The sequence below is a fragment of the Choristoneura fumiferana genome, chromosome 14 (assembly GCF_025370935.1).
Source record: "Choristoneura fumiferana chromosome 14, NRCan_CFum_1, whole genome shotgun sequence".
Taxonomy (NCBI): domain Eukaryota; kingdom Metazoa; phylum Arthropoda; class Insecta; order Lepidoptera; family Tortricidae; genus Choristoneura; species Choristoneura fumiferana.
Genome location: NC_133485.1, coordinates 18,832,012 through 18,855,453, shown reverse-complemented (window position 1 = coordinate 18,855,453; position 23,442 = coordinate 18,832,012). Strand labels below are relative to the sequence as shown.

At 37.6% G+C, this 23,442-nt stretch overlaps 1 protein-coding gene across 6 annotated transcripts in view; it reads left to right on the top strand.

Moving 5' to 3' along the window:
• Positions 1-23,442, top strand: part of LOC141435369 (uncharacterized) — a 758,872-nt gene that overhangs the window by 574,018 nt on the left and 161,412 nt on the right. For all 6 annotated transcript variants that reach the window (XM_074098083.1, XM_074098079.1, XM_074098081.1 and 3 more), the window contains one exon: positions 21,313-21,742. In XM_074098083.1, the coding sequence (XP_073954184.1) occupies positions 21,313-21,742 (430 nt within the window). The remainder of the gene's footprint in view (positions 1-21,312; positions 21,743-23,442) is intronic.

Here is a 23,442-nt window from a genome sequence, read left to right as displayed (position 1 = left end):
TATATATCAACGCGTCCATTTTGTCTATTAAAAATAGTTCATTTCAATATATTACATACATTTATGCAACGTTAATTGCGCGAGCGCATGTAATCCGCCGTCGGCCATGTTGGAAGACGCCGGTTATTTATTACGCAATTTGTTAGCCGGTTCTTTTGCCGCTCGGTTTGTTATAGATAAAGTCGGTCGTTTTGATGATGATGACAACATGGCACTTGGAAGTCCTACTTGTTTTAAAATGTTTCAAATAGAGTAAACTTTTTTTATATGTACATAATATTCTTATTTTTAAGATTCTTGTAACCTTTTTGACATTGCTAAATATTATACTACTAGCTTTTGCCCGCGGCTTCGCGCGCGTGGAATTCGGTTATCGCGGCGCTGTTCCCTCGCGATATTGCATTTTCCCGGGATAATTAGCCTATGTCACTCTCTGGCCCATAAACTATATATGCCAAAGACGCACAAACATACACACAAACATTGCACACACACTTTCGCATTTATTATATTAGTAAGTATAAGTATGGATGTATTCTGCCTCCACATAATACCACTAAAGAAGATTCTGACATAACATAAACACATAATTCAAGTGACATAGTTACAATGTGATATAATCAAGTATCCGAGCTTTCTACAACCAATCAGTCCCTATACACCTTATCTCCATTAGTCATAAGTGTCAAAATGCAACAAATTAGCTCACACGCTACTTTGTAATGCCGTTATAACGTGCTATTAAATCCTATATGACCTGGGTATTCCTCGAGATAAATTTCAATGTAAAATAGGCCGTAAGTGTTTAGAGTTAGAGCTTAATGTTCTGCTTGGGTTTAAGTTTGAACATCACCGTAATATAGGTAATTTAATTTATAAGACAGTGGAATAGCTGTATTTATTAGATTAACATTAAGTACGTACTTAAGTGTGATAGCTTTTATATTAGTTTACTAAGGAATGCGCGAATGGGGCTCGGGAAAATGAATAAGGTTAACCGTTATAAAACAAATTATGTGTATACCTAATTTCAGTAAAATATCCAAGATGTAGTAAGTGAGGAGAGGATAGAAGACACAAACTAGGGCTCTTCAAAGCTAGAGTAAATAGGCTGTCACTGAAGCATGCAGTGAGATACACCTTTAGCCTCATTTGTACTTTTCATCGGGTGATGGGTCAATCACAGCACACGATCAGTTTAATATACATAATCAACATCATCGTATTAACTGGAAACAAGCCTAGCCTAGAGGCCCCAAGCGTACATCATCATCACAGTCTCTATACGTCCCACTGCTGGGCACAGGCCTCCTCTCATTCGGAGAGGACTTGGGCAATGCGGAATTCGAACTTCGTAAATTTGTGCAGTTTCTCCAGGTTTTCTTTCACCGTAAAGGTCGTGGTTTTCAAATTTAAATTCGCACATGAATTTTCAACAACTCATAAGATGCGAGGGTTTGAACCTGTGATCCTCTGCTTGCTATATTGTATTCCGATCCAATTTATGAAAAGCGTAAACAAAGACGCCATTAACCCGACCATAGACATTTTAGTGATGTGAAAACCTAGAAACTATTGCAAAATACATATTAATTGAATAGATCAACGTATTTTTGTCTATATTATTATTCCAAAGACTGTTTATTCAATTATAAAAGCAGTAACTTTTTTTTTTATTTTAAGGAAAGTAAATAATAATCGCTTATTCATCCGCGCATTAATCGATTTTTAAAATGTCAAATTATCCACCATCTCTACGCTAGTCTATACTACTAAAGATTATACCTACACAATGTTTCAATCAAAAAATAACGTCATATTGTGACGAAGATTTTTCAAATGAAAAATAAATATTGAAATCAAGTGAATTTTGGTGAAAGAAGTGATTAGACATCCGTTAAAGACACGAATTATAGATAAATGTGTTATTGATTCGTTACCAGTGGGTGTTTATACAAGAATTTTGATGAAATCGGTTTGTTTACACTTTAAAATAATTGGATAGGCATAACGTACCTATACATAAGAAATTAAAATAAATTTAAAACATTTTTATGTCCAATGAACGAAATCACAATACTTATATGATCAACAATTTTAGAATGAAATAATTTGACATGAGACACTGTAATAGTGTTATTTTTTTCGAGCATTCTAACGTACTCTTCATAAGCTGGTAAAAATACACGACAATATTTTCGTATCAAAAACATTGCGACAGTACGTATTATTGCGTTCTGACGCATGGCTGTCAGTTTATTTGATTGAACTTGAACTTGTAAAGACTTGATGCTCATAAAACGACTGGAAAGGGCCCCGAGAATTGCATTGCCTGGAGGCCTGGACATAATTTATTCGTCCCTGACTACAAGACGACATAACTAGACATAAACTAACCGGTAAGCGGTCGTAGATTAAAATTATACTCAGGTTATAAATACAAATGAAAAGTGTAATACGATTTTTCCAGTTCGAGAGCAATTAAATATAATTAAATAGGTACCGTAAGGTCAGGGTACTTTGGCCCTGAAGGGTAACTTTGGCCCTTGTGATTAACTCGGTTATGGTTTTATTCGTGGTTTTATTATTGCTTTGAGAATATGGGTCTTAGCCATGTGGTTGGTGTTAATTGATTGATCACGTTTTTATGTTTTTATTTCATGTTTCATTTAAGTTTTTATGTGGTTTTATTTGGGCCAAAGTAACCCTCTAATGGGTCAAAGTACCCCAACCTTACGGTACTGGATTTCGACTTAACTTGACTTGTTAAATTCTGATTTGCTGTTAAAACAATTATACCTAAGGCACTTATCCACCACCGACGATTAGGCTCCGTTTCCACCAGAGATGTGTGAGGATGTGTTTTTGATGAATCAAAACGCTTCACTTACCTCGCCTCGTTTCGCTCAGCTGTTTCCACCAGAGATGAGCTAGGATAGGTAAATAAAGCGTTTTATGAAAAACACTTTCCTCGCAACACATCCTCGTACATCTTTGGTGGAAACAAAGCCTTAATGAGCAGCGAGCGAATTATATTGTATTTCGATCCAATTTATGAAAAATGTAAACAAAGACGCCATGTGTCCGACCACAGACATTCAATGATGTGAAAACCTAGAACCCATTGCAAAATAATTAATCTGTTCAGTAAATCGATTATTTATTAATTGAATAGATCAAAGTATTTTTGTCTATTTTATTATTTACAATACTTGATTTAATTCCAAAGACTGTTTATTCAATTAGGTATAAAAGCAGTAACTATTTTTTAATTTTAAGGAAAGTAAATAAAAATCGCTTATTCATCCGCGCATTAATCGATTTTCAAAATGTCAAATTTCCACCATCTCTACGCTAGTCTATGCTACTACAGATTATACACATGTTTCAATCAAGAAATAACGTCAGATTTGACGAAGATTTTTCAAATGAAAAATAAAACATTGAAATCAAGTGATTTTTGGTGAAAAAAGGGATTAGACATCTAGTTAAAAGACACGAATTATAGATAAATGTGTTATTGATTCGATCCAGTGAGTGTTTATACAAGAATTTTGATGAAATCGGTTTGTTTACACTTTTAATAAATTGGATAGGCATAACGTATAGAAACCAGATATGAGTTGGCGTGGCGAGTAGCGAAAATAGGTGCAATAAACCAACTTCAAATTAAAAAATCTGTTTGGGTGTCTGTAGTTTTATTAGTATTCCTATTAATTAACACCTTGTATAGCTCCGTTATGTCAAAATATATACAACCGAGGGAGTTAAAGATTTTTTTTAAACGATTCCCTATGCAACCTGTCCAGCTTGATCTCTCTAAGAAAAAGTGTGTTTTTAAATTTGAGCCCGACTGAACCGCGGTCGTCTAGGCCACTAATTATTTTGGCCTTAATACGACCCAATACACATGGGCACAGGTCTCTCATAATGAGACGGCTTGGGCCGTAGTTCCCAAGCGGGCTCAGTGCAGATTGAAAACTTCACACACGCCATTGAATTTCTTAGCAGACGTTACAGGTCTTCCAGGTATTTAATAAAAAAAAAGTTTTAATGTCCCCGGCCGGGGCAGATACTTGTATGAATAACACGAATGTTTGTTCTCGGGTCTTGGATGTTTAATATGTATTTAAGTATGAATCTATCTATATAAGTATGTTTGTCCGTTGCCTAGTATCCATAATATTCGTAAGTGCTTGTTATAGCCTAAATTGAATAAAGATATTTTGACTTTTGACTTTTTGACATTTGAATATAAGCTTTGTTTAGTTTGGGACTAATCAACTGTCAATTGGTGTCAAGTGTGTCACATGATATGTATCTATTGACTTAATCACTATAGTTTTATTTATTACCATTGAATGTCGGTCAGTCATGACCGCCGGTGACCCGCCAGGAAAACATTATAATAATGTTATTAACACAGATCAAGTCTCGCCGGAAACCCAACCTGCGCCGCTTCCGCGCTTTCTCGACCAATAAAACTTGACACCGACCACGTGCTTATATTTATTTACTTGATAGACTCGCTGTATCCAGCCAAGTTCAAAAATACTTCCTTTGTTGGACATAGGGCACCTCCAGCAGGCCCCTATTCCCCACTGGGCACACTGGGCACGTGCCCAGGACCCGCGATGGATTGGGGCCCCCTAGTCTCTACTCCATTACCAAACGATAACCGATAGCTAAATAGAGCTTTATTATGGGTCATAGGCTACTAGAAACACAGGGAAGCTTAAAGTTCCATCTTACAGACCTAAAACCAAAAAGTCGTTTCTGGAAAATTGCATACGTTTTTATAATAAAATTCCAAAAAATATTACATATGAAACGGATAAATGTAAATCTGTTTAAAAAAATATACCTCGTTGAGTTTCTTGTCGGATTCTTCTCAACAGAGGTTTTCCGAACGGTGGTAGATTTTTTTGACATTCATAGTGCTATAGCCTAAATTGAATCTATGATCATCAGACCTATTGAAGACATTAATATCTAAGGCGTATTATAAAGTTAATGATTATATCATGGACAGGGACGTTTGAAAAAAATTCCGATGTTAAAAATAAAGTTGTGTTAAATACTTGTGATGTATACATATCATTACATAATATTGTAAAACTGTTTAAAAAATATACCTCGTTAAGTTTCTTGCCGGATTCTTCTCAACAGAGGTTTTTCCGAACCGGTGGTAGATTTTTTGACATTCATAAGTGCTTGTTATAGCCTAAATTGAATAAAGATATTTTGACTTTTTTGACTTTGAAGATGTCCACTGTTGAACAAAGACTCAGAACGCAACTTATAACTTGCGAACCGGTAGCTGGCGTCTATGAGCAGTGTTTTTTTTACAAAAACTTATGATATGAGTCCACTCCTATCTCAGTATCTAATCGAATACCACCATAGCGAATCTATAACACCATAAATAACGCTACGACACGAACTGACATCTTTACGACTACTTACAACGTAGAAAATATACATTAAATATGATATTAATGCGCCATATATCAAGCGAAGTTCATTACAAAATAATTTGATGCTCAGGTTCATCAGGGTTTAACTTTGCATGTTAGTTTTATGGACTAGTGTATGCCCGCGATTTCGCACCTGTGATAGTTCCCTTTACCGTTGATATTTTTTTCTCTAAACCTGTTTTCTGTATCCGTTACTATTGTGGTTTATGTATTTTATTTTATGTGCAGTCAAGGGCAAAGATATCGACACGGCCAAAGTTGCAAAAATATGTATACACGGCCTTAATGTTAAGTTTAGTCGTGTATACATATTTTTGTACTTTGGCCTTGTGTCGCCAAATATTGGTCTAACCCTAAAATAATGTTTGCATGTCATAAAACAATAATGCTAATAAACGTGTCTGTCAACTTGAAAGTTCGACTTTAGCGACATGTTCATTTGATAGGAACATGTTTAAAAATTGATAGACCACTTATTTGGCTGATGGTACCACACTACAGTATGTACTTATTCGTGATTTTGGTTTCGTTTTATATACGTCACCAACTTATAGTATAGAATAAAATTTACTGTTAGTTGAAAGATATATTAAAACGTAATGTTCTCTTTTAAATTTAGATACCTAACGAGAATCAGATATCGGATAAATAGAACTGTTTCGCGAGGCCATTGCAGAGGTCACGTCGTAAAACTTTTATAGCTTAATGACAGCCTTTTATAGTGTTTGTTTAAAGTTATAAAGTTGTTAGTCGGCTGTGAATGATAGGTGAAAGCGAATGTTGAAGCGGGGGACATCTAGAAGTGAATAATTAATAACCCGAAGAAGGGAAAGAAATTAATGAAATAATTTACTACCACAAAAATAAATGTTTATTGTGTGTAAATTTATAAAAGATCTCTTACTTGGTGTACGGGAGAGTAGATCTCAATTCTGATTGGTAGTTTTATGCGTTTAAAATTTAAAAAGAACATCTACAATATTTTAAAATTTGCATATAGAAGTAATGAGTTTCATAAACCTGACATAACCCAACATGAAGATTATTAAATGAATATAATTTCTTATCGTTTTACAATAAATAATCATATTTTTCACATCACATATATTAGCCAGGACATTAATTTCAAGTTGCAAAATACAACACTTGTTCCTAACTAACGAACCATAAAGCTATGTTAATATTAGTGCCAAAGCTGTCATATTAATAGTCAGTTTGAATAATTTAATATATTATACAACATATGAAAAACAAAATTCTATTTGCAGCCAAGACATTTCATTCTTGAAGAAATATAAAGTTGTATTTTTTTTATTGACGGTAAGCATAACTTTGTTATATAGATTTGTTTATAATTATAAAAGTGACATCTATTATTGAGTTATGTATGGATTAGAAATTGATAATTATTATAAAAAATGTTATGTGTTGTGAGATGAGATAAAATTTTGAGATTAACATTAATGAATACCAAGATCAAATTAGCTAAAGTCGTTTCACCTATGTCTAAATAAGTTTTTGGTAAAAAAAAAACATTTTAGTACAAGCTTTTTATTGCTGACTGTACTTTTTGTTAACTGTACTTGTATTGTCACGCAAACTACATTCGGATACCAAATTTCAAGTCGATCCAACTACTGAAAGTTGGTCGAATTTAATTTGCAAGATTTGATAACAGACAGACACGGGACAGGTGAAACTAAATAAAAGCTTATAAAAAGGTTTCACATTAGTAATGTTGCCTTTACGCTAGTCGACTGACTAGCTGATACACCACCTACAACCTAAAGGACTCCATCCACGGTTACCATTTATTTAAAAGATAAAAAAATAGATTTTATATTGTTTTCAGAATATTTAATTCAATGGTAAGTCATAGTACTTTGTGAGCTCTATATTTTAAGATTAAAATCTCAATTTAAAAAAAAGTGACTAGGCATGTTCTTTCCGTGGACCCTTCACATACATACTTACTTAAATTGTTGCTACTGTAAGGCACTTGTCTCTGCCAGCCAGCGAGGAAACGATTGGCTATCGACTATTTTCTCGCTCAAGAAACGAAAAAAGATATAAGATCTGTGTGAGTAAAAGAGACACATATTTAATAGTTGATCGCTGGCTGTTCACACTGTCGGCGAGAACTCGACATCTTTTGTCGCAGCGACAAGAGCTATAAAACTCGCTGAGCTATAGATACTCGCTCAGCGATGTCAGCTTGGCGGCCGCCCCGCACGAGCGAGTCGAGTGGAGCGAGTAATCGCCCGTCGCACGCAAACACTCGCTTACAGCCGAGCTACAAAACTACACTCGCTTCTCGCTGCTGCCTCACTCGTTTCTAGTTACTCGCTCTACTCGCTTCTCGCTCATCGTCGGCGGTGGGACAAGTGCCTAAGGATTTTTTAATAGTACATGCACTGAAGTACAGTACATGTAAAGTAAAGGTCATAGTCTCCTATTTATAAAAAATATATCTGAGATTTATAAACTAAAAGCAATATAAAATATCAAAGCGACTATACATTAATTTATAACCTTTCCCAACACTTTTACAACCCAACAAACTGTATGAAACTCATACAATTTAACACTCTTAATCATAGAAACCCGCTCAACGCATAAAGAACAGAATCCGTTAAATCAAACTTGAAAAAGGTTTATAAACAACAATTAGAACCACAATATATTCATTTTACAAAGACCTTTATGTCCTTTACAATAGTATACAATCAGGGGTCAAGACATACTGGCGTTGTTTAGTCAGCCTGTTGTGAATTGCCTTCGTTAACGGAGTGGGCTCAGTACGGTACTGAGAGCAATAAAAGGCCAATTTACGACAGCGGTAGTATAAATAGTAGCTTATAAATTCGAAGCGCCAAGATGATATAGTTTTAGGTAGATGTCCAGAGAATATTTTCTGTGATTGCAGTTTAGTTTTTTGAACTAAAATGTCAAGTAATTTACACATGAATATGAAAGGCATTTATGTTGTGTTTCTGTAAGATGAAATTACCAGATTCCCATCTTAAGACTTAGGTTGAACTAATGGTGTTGCAGATGTTTATGGGCTTCTCTTAATCAAGTTGCTCGTTTGCCATCAGCCGATTTAGTGTCCGATTTTGATAGTTCTTTTTTTATTGGAAAGAGTATAAGTTGGTCCCATATTTTGAAAAAAAATCCAACCCTTAAGGGTAGGAAACCTGATGGGCTTCTATCACTCCTCCTGGCTCGTGCTGTGGCACCGACTTCAAACTGGTACCACTGGTGGTGGTTAAATAAAAAAAATTTTTTTTTGCTTTTCGGCGTTTAATTTTTTTGTATTTTTTTAAACCTCAGTAGATTAGTCAAGAAATCTATAATTTTTCCAAGCATTTAATATTTCACTTCACTCAGTATCTTTGTTTCTTTCTTTGATGATCATCGTCATCCCAGCCTATGTAGGTACGTCCCACGGCTGGGCACAGGCCTCCTCTCAGAATGGGAGGGCTTGGGCCGTAAAGTTCCCACGCGGGCCCTATGTGGATTGAGAACTTCACACGCACCATTGAATTGCTTCGCAGGTTTGTGCAGGTTTCCTCACAATGTCCTGCACCGTAAAGCTCGTGGTAAATTTCAAATGTATCCGCACATGAATTTCAAAAAACTCAGAGGTGCGAGTCGAGGTTTGAGCCCACGATCCTCTGCTTCAGAGTCGATAGGTCAAACCACTAAGTTACCACGGCTTGTTTCATTGATATTGCAGTCTTTCAACGGTCAGATTGAAGTTATGATTTGCTCTACCTTTCTAGCTTGCTACCGTGCAACTATTATAGTGGGTATGTTATTAAAATTAGAGTTGTATAGAACAATTTAACCAATCATTTATAACTGCTTTCACGAAATAACCTGAACCGGTTCGGAGCGATTTAAACGGGTTATACATGATGCTATAAATTACAAAATCTTCTGTGAAACGTGCCGGCTTTTCAAATTTACATTGGAAATAAATTTCTGTTAAAAAATCGTTTCTCAGTTGAGCACAGGCGTAACATAGGATTGTCCAGTTCTAGGCTAAATTCAGTACTTAGATAAAAACAAAGTCGATAACTTTATCTCGTAATGTAAAAGACGCGTGCAAATTGTGTTAAGTAAGTACAAAATATTTTAACAGGTGGCGCTGTTACGTTCGGTGATATCCTAAATCGCGCTGTTAACATTTTTCGAAAATACAAACTGAGACATGCACAGAAAAACCAGAAAAAGTGACCAGCACTGGGAATCGAACCCAGGTCTTCAGCAATCCGTGCTGCGTGCTATAACCCCTACACCACTGCTGGACACACACACCCTACCCCCTACCCGACCCCAGTGGACTGCAACCGCCTCGTTTATCATAGAAATTGTGAGTTATGAAGGTGGTATTTCACTTTTTCTTTTATTTCTTTTATTATTCGACTGACTGACTGACTGTTTTAGATTTTAATGTTTCTAGTACTGAAGAGAGGAGTCATAAATCTCGTTATTACTGGCTCATTGATAATTGAAACAATTTGAGTGTTGAATCTGTTCGTATCAGATAATCGGTAGTCCCACAATTCATCGTTTTTAACCCCCGACGCAAAAAGAGGGGTGTTATAAGTTTGACCACTATGTGTGGCTGTGTGTGGCACCGTAGCTCTTAAACGGGTGGACCGATTTGAATGCGGTTTTTTTATTTGAAATCAAGTTTTATAGCGATTGTTCTTAGACATGTTTCAAAATCGGTTGAGCCATTTTTGAGATGTTGAACTTTGAAGTGACAAAGTCGGGGGATTTCCAACTTTTCGGTGGTTAGGTTGGTTATTATTTTCTGTACTTGCATTGCCATGCAAGGCAACTTACAAAGAGTATATTTTTTTTTTAATTTAATTTACTGAATTTCAAGTCAACCCGACCACTAAAAGTGGGTCGCATTCAATCGGTCCACCCGTTTAAGAGCTACAGACAGACAGACAGACACACACACACAGACACACATAGCGGTCAAACTTATAACACCCCTCTTTTTGCGTCGGGGGTTAAAAACAGAAAAAAACTTATAAAGCATGATTTTATTAGATCGGGGACAAAAATGAGGCACCTAGTGGTTTTAGTCAAAACATCAACTCGGCCTTTATAAATAGGTACGTCCCAAGGCAGGCACAGGCTTAGAATGACAGTTCTTGGGCCGTAGTTCCCACGCGGGTCCAGTGCGGATTGGTCACACACGCCATTGAAATGCTACGCAAGTTTCCCCATGATGCTTTCCTTTTTACATTGTCACAACCCTTTAATTGCTCAATGGTATGTGTCACCGTACCCAAGCTATTTGAAAAGTACCTTTTGGTCTTTGAATAATTTGAAAACACTTTTTCACACAATTCGCGGCCTAAGTAAAACGCTCGCGCTGGAAGCTTTCTGATTGGTCGAACGAAGCTCAAACCTCGCACAACTAGCGACGTCCGCGCCTGCCTCAGAAACCGCGTTAATAATGGGGTAATGCTTAATAATGGTTAATAATTGGTTAATGCGGTAATTATGGCTTCCGCTGTTATTATATACCGCTGCCGCATTAGACGCATGCGTGGAGTAAACGCCGGGAAATTCATTCGTGAAGCTGAGTGTTGTAGAGGAATGTGGGGAAATTGTTGCATTTTTCTCACTGAATTACATCCTAATAATATTATACAGGGTGTCTCTGACCATGGGGCTTTAAGTCCAGGGTTCGATTCTGGTCGCATAACTGAGCTACTTTTGTTCTGCTACTTTAAACAATATCACTGTTAAATTCATTTTTTAATACAAAATAAAATTCAATGTGCGATACAATATTAAATTACGCACATTATATATATATTATATAAATAAAAATGAATCGTAAAATGTGTTGCTAAGCGCAAAACTCGGGAACCACTGGTCCGATTTCGCTAATTCTTTTTTGTTGTGTTCGGTACTGTCTAATATATATAAGTGGGGGTGATTTTTTTTTCTTCATCCAACCTTGTAGTGTGGGGTGTCGTTGGATAGGTCTTTTTAAAACCATTAGGGGTTTGCTCAGACAATTTTTCGATTCAGTGATTTGTTTGCAAAATTCAACTTTGAAGTGCAAATTTTCATTAAAATCGAGCGTCCCCCCCTCTAAAATCTAAAACGGTGGGTGGAAAAATTTGAAAAAAATTAGGATGGTAGTAAGTATATCAAACTTACAAGGAAAACTATAACGGTTAAGTTTACTTGAGAATTATTAGTAGTTTAAGAGTAAATAGCAGCCTAAGGTATAAAATATACCTAAACTTGGAAGATTCCGTATAAAATACGAAATCCTTAGAAAAACATTAATTATTTTTTTCGTAATGGCTACGGAACCCTATTTCGGGCGTATCCGACACGCTCTTGGCCGGTTTTTGGAACTTATTAACTGCTAGGAGCTCGCAATAGCGAGCGTTTTTTAGATCAAGTCTCGAGCTATCAAACACGCGCTGTTGCAAGCTTGCTAGCAGTAATAAGTTCCCAAAAATCGACGATGTCACAATCTGTAAAAATCCAAACCCTTCTCAAACTCAAAACTCAAACTCAAATATTTTATTGTTAATTATAGGTAAGTACATGTGAAGTTGGAAAACATATTGAACTGCTATAATTTGCTTCTTAGGCGTACAATATTATTTTTCTTAAAATTAATAATAGTTTATTTACTTACTAACTAACATTAGATGCCGTGGAATCATGTTCTAAGAATCGATTTATATCATAAAATACATTATCTTTCAAAAATTTTAATAAAAATCTTTTAAATACTTTTATACTTTGATTTTTTATGGTATCAGGTAGTTTGTTATAAAGTTCTTCTCAATTATTCTAAATAAGTGCATATGCTCCTTAACAAACATGCACGCCTCTAATATGAACATTGAGGGAAGTGTTAATATATAATAACGTTTAAACAGTGGTTCACAACTTTCGGTATTCTTTACTCTTGCTATGGATCTAACACATTTATTCTGTAAACGAAACACATCCATTTTATTTGTAGAATTTCCCCAATGCAGCAGCTTCTTTTGCTCTTGAATGAAAATAGAAAGCAAGTGCCTTATCTCCAAGTTATTAGCTCTCATTAGTTAAGCAACAGTTAACGAGCGTTTGGTTAATACAACGCTAGTAACGAAAGCAATAGTTAGACAATGCTGGGAGCCGGCGTGAATTAGAAAACACGGTTTTGTTGAGTCGCCGTGAAATTGGTTTGGCGCGGTGATGGGAAGGGTTAGCTTCGTGAGGCTTTAAGTTGATTATAATTGGCGCGTAAGGTTTTTTGAAATAAGAACTAAGGTCTCCATCCATTACACCGTATCATCCCATGACCGTTATAGCAACGGGTCAGGCACAAATATATTATAATTGTTTTTTGGAGTATTTTTGTATTTTTTATTTCAACTCCAAATTTCTTACTTTTACGGGTATCCCGCAAGCCGCAAGCAATCTTTCGTAATAGGTGACGAGCAGTTGATATTAAGCTATTGTATCTTAGATTACTTAGGGACACTAAAAAGCGTGGAAAAAAAATTATAACAAAAAATTGAACCGACTACAAAAACCAGACCGACTTCAGACTGGTAGAAAATTATTTTCATGGTTTTTGTAGTCGATTAAATTTTTTGTTATAAAATTTTTCATGAACCAATAATAATGCTTCATTTAGTTACCTATCCTCTCACACCATATCACTAGTGACAACAGCTGAGCGTAGCGAGGCGAGGTAAATGAAGCGTTTCTATTGGTTCATGAAAAACACATCCTCGCGCACCCCGTTATAAAGCAGGCAGTTTGGCGGCCTTACATTACTGATATTCAATACAAACTATTCAAGGAACTCCAAAATGTATCCGAAAACTTCAATTTCAATTCACACTTGTCTGGTTTGTTTGACCGCAAACTTGTTAAAACTGGCCTCGAGCACACATTTGCATACGTAGCGGGAAAACCTCTAACAAATTCAGAAGCACACTGTACAATAAAACGGTAAAACTGTAATAAAACATGCATAATGTAACATTACAAACTGACATATACGCGCGGTGGCCAAGTGGTTTGACCTATGGCCTCTCAGCAGAGCATCGTGCATTGAAACCCGGGCTCGCACCTCTGAGTTTTTGATTTTTATATGCGAAATCATATTTGCGTGAGGAAAGCTGCACGAACCTGTTATTTTACACATTATTTGATCAAGTTTAAAGCACGTTGATGTCTTTTTTACTGAAAATAACAAGGTCAAATAAGGTATGCTATGATTTATACGAAACGAGCTCAAAAATTGCAAAAAAAAAACTTACATTAGTTTATTAAGTTATTTGAAACTCTTTGCTACAACATCGGTGCCTTTAAAAGTGTTGTGCGGTCAGAGTTTATCCATGAGCCACCATGGAACCTTTCCAAAGGAAAAGTTATTACGATTAACATGTTACTATGACGTTTACTGCTAAATGGTTCCGTGGTGGGTCAGGGATTAAAGTCCTTGAGCTTACCACTCTTGCAACGCCGGCAACGCACCAGTAGTCCCAATGCTGTTGTAGGTGTGCATGGGCAGCGGTGATCACTTAACATTAGGTAACCGCGTTCCCGGTAACTCTTTGAAAATTCAACAAAATATTTAACTAGGTGTGATCCAATCCATAACCGGTGCTGGTCATATAAAGAAAGAAATAAAGAAAGAAGTCGTTTATTCACTAATACGGAAGACACACAAATACAATAAAATTTACACAATTACACACAAATAAACCAAAAAAAAAAACATGAAAGCACACATGAATATAGTAACATAATACGCAATTTTGTGTGTCCCCGCAAAAGCGAGACGGTCGCTGACTCAGCATTACGCTGAGGCGTTAAACGCCACCACCTCCCACCACCACCACCACAAGAGATGTGCTGTGCGAGGATGTGTAAATGAAACGTTTCTATTGGCTAATGAAAAACACATCCTTCGCAACACATCCTGCTTAATGCTGCAGCTGAGTTCTCTCCATAGCTCGTGGCGGGACTCTAACGAAAAGGCACGGAGGGCTGCCGTTTTTGCGCTCACCAGTTGGCGCCACTGTAGACAAAGGTCCTGCCTGAAGTATAGTGGTTAGTTTGTAAATTAAGTTATTACGGGCGTGAAAACAAAATGTATATTTAAATCATGTAATACCTTAAAACCGTACCATAAAAATATCGAGTATGCCACAGTGTTGCATAGTTCCGTTTTGTTCGGAAAAAAGGGAGGACAAAGGTTTCCGAAAGACAAAACTGTCTCAAATCACAGACATTCATTTGATTGACCCGTAATGTATCGCATATTTGCCATAATTAATTTCAGGTATTGCAAAATATTTACTAAATTATCCTAATTATAAATAAACCCGCGCAGCTCACCTAAAAACAGCATTTGACATTTCGGAGAGCTCTCGCTACACTAGCGCCTCTAGCGGCGAATTCATACGCGATAGCCCTCATTCGCCACCATTTCATAACTTGGTAAACAACATACAACTCAGTATGCGCTACGCGCGTGGGAGAGTCCGGGAGCTGGCATGACGAACATATTAATACTCTTATCGTACGACATGGCTTTTTAGGTTTATGGTGGCTGGGTTATTATGCTTTGGTAACTTTTAATTTTTTTTTTCATTCGCTGTTATACTCGTAAGCGGATCCTTCACAGTCAAAATATTTCCATAAAAAAATGGAGTGGTAGTGTCGACCAATTAGATTAAACTTTAATTCGACGTCGTAGTGTCGCTGGTAAAAACTGGACAAGAAAAGCTGAGGACTGGAAAGCATGGAGACTACTGAAGGGGCCTTGACTCATAAGGCAGATTAATACGAGTATAATTTAGAATATAGCTTTTTTACAGTGTACAGTTAAGGAAATAAAGGCTTATTGAGTAAAATAAGGCAGATCGGAGCAAGACATGAATTTTTCTTTTAGTTCGAGTAACAAATTCCATTTTCTAAATTAGTAAGAAATTTGCTGTGAACCTGCATGCACCTGTGAAGTAAGCCAATGGTAAGTCTAAAGTTGTCGGCATAGGTCGGCATAAGAACAATAGCCCACGCCCTCTCGTTTTGGGAAGAGGCCTGTGCCCAACAGTGGGACATACGAGACTGGAGATGAGATGATGTAACTCTAAAATATATTCCTACTCGTGACCACGGCCGCTTCAATGTAGTCGAAACGTTGAGGTAATTTTTAGCAATAATTGTCACATTCAAGTCCCAAGTATATTAATTATTATTACCCTTCTTGGCGCAGTCGGGTAAGAATTCTCTAGTGAGTTATATGAGCGGCCACTATTGAAGTGACTGCATTTAACTCTTCTATGACATATCCTTTCCACCTTCCCTTCAAAATTGAACCTTACGGCCTTAATAATAAAGCTTCTTCTAAAACATCCGATGTAGTAGAGTTGTGACTAAACTAGTGATGTGTCGCCATCGATTATCGATACGCATCGACAGTCGATAACTAATGATAGGATTATGATCTTAGCTGAGTCAGTAAGCCGGATTCGATCTTACGGTCAAATTGTTGTTTAATTATGTGTAATGATTAATAAAAGACTGGTTTAAATGCTTCCGTCTTAAGTTTAGGTTGACTTAGTAAGGTATGAGTGCTGGGCACTGTCCCAGTAGTCGTCATCTCGGCCTAATATACGTCACACATTAGGGCACAGGGCTCCCAGAATAAGGGTAATTGGACTGTAGTTCGCATGTGTTCCCAGTGCGGATTGGGAACTTCACACTCTAATTGAATTTGTATGTGTAGGTTCTTTCACGATGTCTTCATTCACCGTTAAGTTTGTAGTAAATTTGACACACACATAAATTACGAAAAACTTGAACCCACTATCTTTTTGAGAGGTCAACCCACTAGGTTTTCATGATTTTTATGTAAACATTTTTAATTTTATGTCATTAGCAATAGAGGTGAGGGTGAGGGGGGGTGACGGGAAAAAAATTGGTATTGTTTTTGACATGGTTAAGGTATTATTATTGTAAAAATAATTATGCAGATACGGATCTCTTAAATGGGTGTACCGATTTGAATGCGGTTCTTTTTAAATTGAAAGCAGCATTCTAGCGATGGTTCTTAGACATGTTTTATCAAAATCGGTTCAGCCGTTTTTGAGATATTGGACTTTCAAATTCAACTTCAAATTACTTTATTACTTACTACAAATTACTATTAATTACTTATTATTATCGGAAGCCGTGGAGGCATAGTGGTTTGACCTATCGCCTCTCAATCTGAGGGTCGTGGGTTCAAACCCCGGCTCACACCTCTGAGTTTTTCGAAATTCATGTGCGGAATTACATTTGAAATTTACCACGAGCTTTGCGGTGAAGGAAAGCATCGTGAGGAAACCTGCACAAACATGCGAAGCAATTCAATGGTGTGTATGAAGTTCCCAATCGGCACTGGGCCCGCGTGGGAACTATGGCCCAAGCCCTCTTGTTCTGAGAGGAGGCCTGTGCCCAGCAGTGGGACGTTTATAGGCTAGGATGATGATGATGACTTATTATTATTATTAATTACTTTCAAATTACTTTGAAGTGACAAAGTTGGGTTTTCCAACTATTTGATGGTTAGGTTCTAGTTATCACTCAAGACTGATTGTACAGAAGTAGCATAAAATCATCATGACAATAAATCATTGTCGCTACCAGCAGTGACATACATTCGTCATATAAGCTTGACTGACAGCAAAAAAAGGAGATACCACTTCCACTTTCAATCTTATACTTGGACGTTAAGATATAAATTGGCTTGGAAAGTTATGTCTTGAGTTTTTTTAAGTGAACAGTCGCTTTAACTATTGGTTGGTCAGTTTATGATGAATCATTAACACAGACTTACTGTTGAAATAGACTTAGTAAGTGGAAGAGGACAGCCGGTAGGAGTGCAAGGTCCGCCCGGATTGCTACCACCATCTTGCTCGCTAATCCTGCCGTGAAGCAGTGCTTGCACTGTTGCGTTTCGGCGTGGAGAGTAAGACAGCCGGTGAAATTACTGGCACATGAGGTATCCCGTCTTAGGCCTCTAGGTTGGCAACGCATCTGCAATACCCCTGGTATTGCAGATGTTTAGGGCGGTGGTGATCTCTTACCATCAGGAGACCCACTTGCCATCCAGTCGAATAAAAAAAAAGAAAAATAAAAGCCCAATAGGACATACAGTCAAAATCCGTTTATAACGACAGCAATGTTGCATGCCACCATAAAATGAATCGTTAAGTAAGCAACCCTTAAGGTAAGGTGGCCTGCAACCAAGGCTCTCCTCTGATGTCAGTGTATAAGAATAGATAGATTTTTTAACTCAGACATTTTACTACAGTATAAATGAATATTTAGAAGAATAAAGAAAACTAGTTATCCTGTTATTATTATTGTAATTAAAGATGATCTCATTGCACTAGGTATTACTTGTCCTATTATCTATTCATTCTGTGATACCACATAAGTTCTAAGTTTATGTTATTTCTAGATATAAATGTATAGTTTATTTAGATACCTTACATAAAGTTAATTTATAATTAGTGTTCTTTAAACCTCTTCCTAAAAATTACATGAGGTTAAAATAGCATATGTTATGTATATGTTAATTAATGTAATTAATTTTAAAATGGCCACGCCCCAACAGGGCATCATTTTTTATAATTTTTATAATTTTATAATACTGAATACTGAAGAATTTCGCACAAGAATATTTTCTTGCGTGATTGAAACAGGCGTTACTTTGCGGAGGTTCACATTTGTGGTCACGGAGGAGCAAATTGTGTATACTTTTTGAAGCGCGTTTTTTTCCGTAGTCGGGTTTCGGTCTTTTAAACTGTTTTAAGGGTAAAAACGGGACCCTATTACTAAGACACTGTCACCAGGCTGTATCTCATGAACCGTGAAAGCTAGACAGTTGAAATTTTCACAGATGATCAAGATGCCTAACCAACAAGAAGTTGGAAAGCCCCCAACTTTGTCACTTCAAATTTCAATGTCTCAAAAACGGCTGAACCATCTCCAAGAACCATCGCTAGAAAACCTGATTTCAAATAAAAAAAACACATTCAAATCGGTCCACCCGTTTAAGAGCTAGGGTGCCACAGACAGTCACACATAGTGGTCAAACTTATAACAGCCCCCTTTTTTGCGTCGGGGGTTAAAAACAGAATAAAATAAATATTTAAGTGGCTCCCATACAACAAACGTGGTTTTTTTTTGGTTTTTTGCTCGATATTAATAACGGCAACAGGTAAACACTTGAAATATTCATAGAATATTTAGGGGCTGTTTCACCATCCATTGATTAGTGTTAACTGGCGGTTGTGGTGCCGTCTCTATTTGTTTTGTTCGAATAGACGGAGACGGCATCACATTTAACCGCCTGTTAACACTAATCAATGGATGGTGAAACAGCCCCTTAGTCGCACTTCACTTTAAAAATAAATAATTAAATTAAAATAAAATCAACATTTAAGGGGGGCTCCCAAACAACAAACGTGTGTTTTAAGGTTTTATAATCTAATGTGGTACGGAACCCTTCGTGCGCGAGTCGGCTCGCACTTGGCTGTTTTTTTTTAATTTTCAATTATAAATATTATTTATAGGTTAACCTTGTCTATGTCGTTGGTACATCTGTGATCCCAACCCTTCTAGATGCCGATGATACCCATAACGAGTAGTTAGATTAAGTCGCAGATAAAAATCATTGTTCTTTTGCGCCCGAGCGAGGTTGGAATGCAACGGTTTTTACGTGCGTTATTAATTTAAATCGATTGTAATTTTTTGTCTATCGATATCGATTCTTTTCTGCTCTTCTGCTCTCTTAAGGTGCGTCGTCTTCCATACAAACTTTGGTGCCTCAATATTTCTCCCACAGACGTTATTTCGACGCGATTTTTTGAGGATAGTTAGTTATGGGCATATTGTTTTCGCAAATCACAAAATGGAGAGGATTTATTATACCTAAATTTCAGTATGATGCAGTAAATTTTGATCCATTTTACTGTGGTGTGAGTAGCTAATGTCAAATATAATCTGCTGTAAAAAGGTATTGACTATTTCGGGCGGTCACGTGACCACCTAGTTTGGCCTAGTCAAAGTTTTACCCTATGCAAAAAGAGGGGTGTTATAAGTTTGACCGCTATGTGTGCTGTGTCTGTGGCACCGTAGCTCTTAAACGGGTGAACCGATTTTTATGCGGTTTTTTTTTATTTGAAAACATGTTTTATCAAAATCGGTTCAGCCGTTTTTAAGATATTGAACTTGAAGTGAATGATTATACACAGCTACATGAAGAACGAATTGCATAACCTAACCAACAAAAAGTTGGAAAATCCCCGACTTTGTCACTTCAAAGTTCAATATCTCAAAAACGGCTGTACCGATTTTGATGAAACATGTCTAAGGACCATCCCTAGAAAACCTGCCTTCAAATAAAAAAACGCATTCAAATCAGTCCACCCGTTTCAGAGCTACGGTGCCACAGACGGACACATAGCGGTAAAACTTATAGCACTCCTCTTTTTGCGTCGGGGTTATTAAAAGGAGATTGAATTAAATGAATGTGTGAATGTCAAAATCCCGCTGTCATTACATGACATGTTCTTGTCTGCGTGACCTCAACTCTGGTGGCACTACCTATACAGTAATGGCGGTCTTAGTATACTTATGTTAAACAGTCACGTACCTACATTATAACGTGTCTCGTATGTATGCATAATATAGTGTAATTTAAACTGTGTGATACAGACATAAAGTAAACCAGCTATTCTTGTAAGTATATTTATTTACTTCGGGAATCTCCGAAACGGCTCAAACAATTTTGATAAAGTTAGCTATCAAAGTCAAAGTCAAAATATCTTTATTAAATTTAGGCTATAACAAGCACTTATGAATGTCAAAAAAATCTACCACCGGTTCGAAAAACCTCTGTTGAGAAGAATCCGGCAGGAAACTCAACGAGGTATATTTTTTTAAACAGATTTACAATATTATGAAATGATATCTATACTTACATCACAAGTATTTAACACAACTTTATTTTTAACACAGTATGTTCGCTATTTGAAGTAAGGGGTCGCTAAATCCGGATCGTAGGTATTTAAAGTTAATGATATATGTCCATGATATAATCATTAACTTTATAATACCTACGCTTTAGAAGAAGGAAAGAAAAAAAACAAACATGACACAACAATAGTATTAAGTACAAATAGACAACACGTAGGAAAGTACGTGTCATTGCGGTTGCGAATCGGGCACTGGCCCAGCATAATGCTGAAGCGTTAATAATATGCGTGCTTTAGACAATAATGCCTTCTTGACAATAGATTTGACAATGTCGGAGTTTTCTGTATTGATCTAGCTTGGTCTGATTTCTTGGAAAACGCGTGTTTTCGGTGTTTAGGCCGAGCGAAGCTGAACTTGCCCAGGTACTTTTCCATAAATCTATCAGGGTCAGAAGCTCTGGGCTGTGATATGATTGTAGCTCGTTATGTGTTCCAACTTTATTGAAAAGTCGCTGCTCTTATATTTTATTACAAATTGCTTGCAAGCAATTATAACAAAGACAAACGTTTGTAACAAAATAAATCATTCTCAAATATTCACCCTTGTTCTGATAATATTAACCTTATAATAATATCTATTTAGTATAACGAAAATGTATTGCTATTCTGAAATAAGTGAGCTGTAATATATTATATCAGACGTTACGATATATCTGATGGCCACTGTACAAAAGAGTCAATGTGTAGTATTTTTAATCAATCAGCAAATTCTAACACTCCCCCTTTCTTCTTTCCAGACCAGTCTGCCGAAACTGCGTGATCTCACCCACGGGCTCACCACCGCCACTACACGAGACGACCCCCCCTCCGCCCGCCCCCTCATCCCCTTCACCCCACCCTCTACCCTCCCCTCAACCGAGCCACAGTTCCACCAGCCAATCCAACTCCCCCCACCCTTACTCTTACCCTAACTTCCGAAGACCGCAGTACCCTGAGTTCCACAGCCACTCTATGTCCCAGCTGAACTACCAGTCGCCTCAATCCCCCCAGTCTGCGATGTCGCTCTCCCCCCACCCGGTTCCCCAGGGGAAGTTCAGGGGGTTGCTGGAGCATGCTGAGAGGCTGATGAAGCCCGGGGATCCTCACAGGCACTCCCAGAGCGACGATGATTCAGGGTGTGCGCTGGAAGAATATACATGGGTGCCGCCTGGATTGAGACCAGAACAGGTGAGAACGTTTAATCCATAATCTAACCAACTTAGGAAAATTAAAAAACCTCCGACATTTATGTCAAGGTTCAATATATCATAACCAAACCTAACCAACAAAAAGTTGGAAACCCCCCACTTTGTCACTTCAAAGTTCAATATCTCAAAAATGGCTGAACCAATTTTGATGAAACATGTCTAAGAACCATTGCTAGTAAACCTGGTTTGAATTAAAAAAACCGTATTCAAATTGGTCTACCCGTTTAAGAGCTACGGTGCCACAGACAGACAGTCGCAGCGGTCAAACTTATAACACCCCTTTTGCGTTGGGGATAAAAACGGCTGAATCGATTTTTATGAAACATAGCTAAGAACCATCATAAAGAAAATTCGCTTTTACGTAAAAAAATACATCAAAATTGGTCCACCCGTTTGCAAACTACGTTGTCACAGATTGACAGACAATGCAGTCAAACTTATAACACCCTTTCTTTTGCCTCCGAGGTCGATTTTTTTTTAGTTTCTGCATACCTTTATCTTGCGTCTGCTCTCTTGTAGAAGAATAAAATGTGGCTAGCCCTCTATTTCGTGGATATTTCGAAAAATACCTTCTCAATGCCTCTATGTGATCTTCTAGAATATACTGGAATAACTAGAATTCTAGATAATACACCAGGAGGAGATAGAGTCTGTGAGGTGTGACTGAGTGGTTACCTGACTTTATACTACGAATTGCAAAATTCGAACTTCGTATCGTCCCGTCCCGCTCACTCACGCTAATATTATTATAACTAGAGTGACGGTAGATGTACGAAGTTCGAACTTCGAATTTCATAGCACCCCCGCAGGGCTACTACAAAACTCGAAGTTCGTATCGTACCATCCCTCTCGCTCTCGTATTAAATAATATAAGTGTCAGAGGGACCGCACGACACGAACTTCGAGTTTCGAGTTTCGTAGTACAGCTGACAGCACGCGCAGTTGTCGGAGAAAACGCAATTAGACGGCATCTGAAGCCGAATTGTTAAACGCATTTACCATCTCTTTCTACCCTCATCCTATACCATTTGACAGAACGAAGTGGCGATGATGATTGTGATTCCAAGTGCGTTAGGCAGTTGTCTCACCGCCGGCGAGGAAACGATTGGCTATCGACTATTTTCTCGCTCAAGGTACAAACAAAAGACATAAGATCCTGTGTAAATAAAAGAGACACAATTAATAGTTGATCGCTGACTGTTCACACTGCCGGCGAGAACTCGCTCTTACATCTTTTGTCGCAGCGACAAGAGCTATAAAACTCGCTGAGCTATAAATCTAGCTCAGCGATACTCACTCAGTGGTGCGAGAAATCGCCCGTCACACTCGAACACTCGCTTGCAGCCCAGCGACAAAACTACACTTGCTTCTTATTAGGCACTTGTCCCACCGCCGACGATGAGCGAGAAGCGAGTAGAGCGAGTAACTAGAAACGAGTGGGCGAGCAGCGAGAAGCGAGTGTAGTTTTGTCGCTCGGCTGTAAGCGAGTGTTCGCGTGCGACGGGCGATTACTCACTGCACTCGACTCGCTCGTACGGGGCGGTCGCCAAGCTGACATCGCTGAGCGAGTTTTATAGCTTTGTCGCTGCGACAAAAGATGTAAGAGCGAGTTCTCGCCGACAGTGTGAACAGCCAGCGATCAACTATTAATATATGTGTCTCTTTTACTCACACAGGATC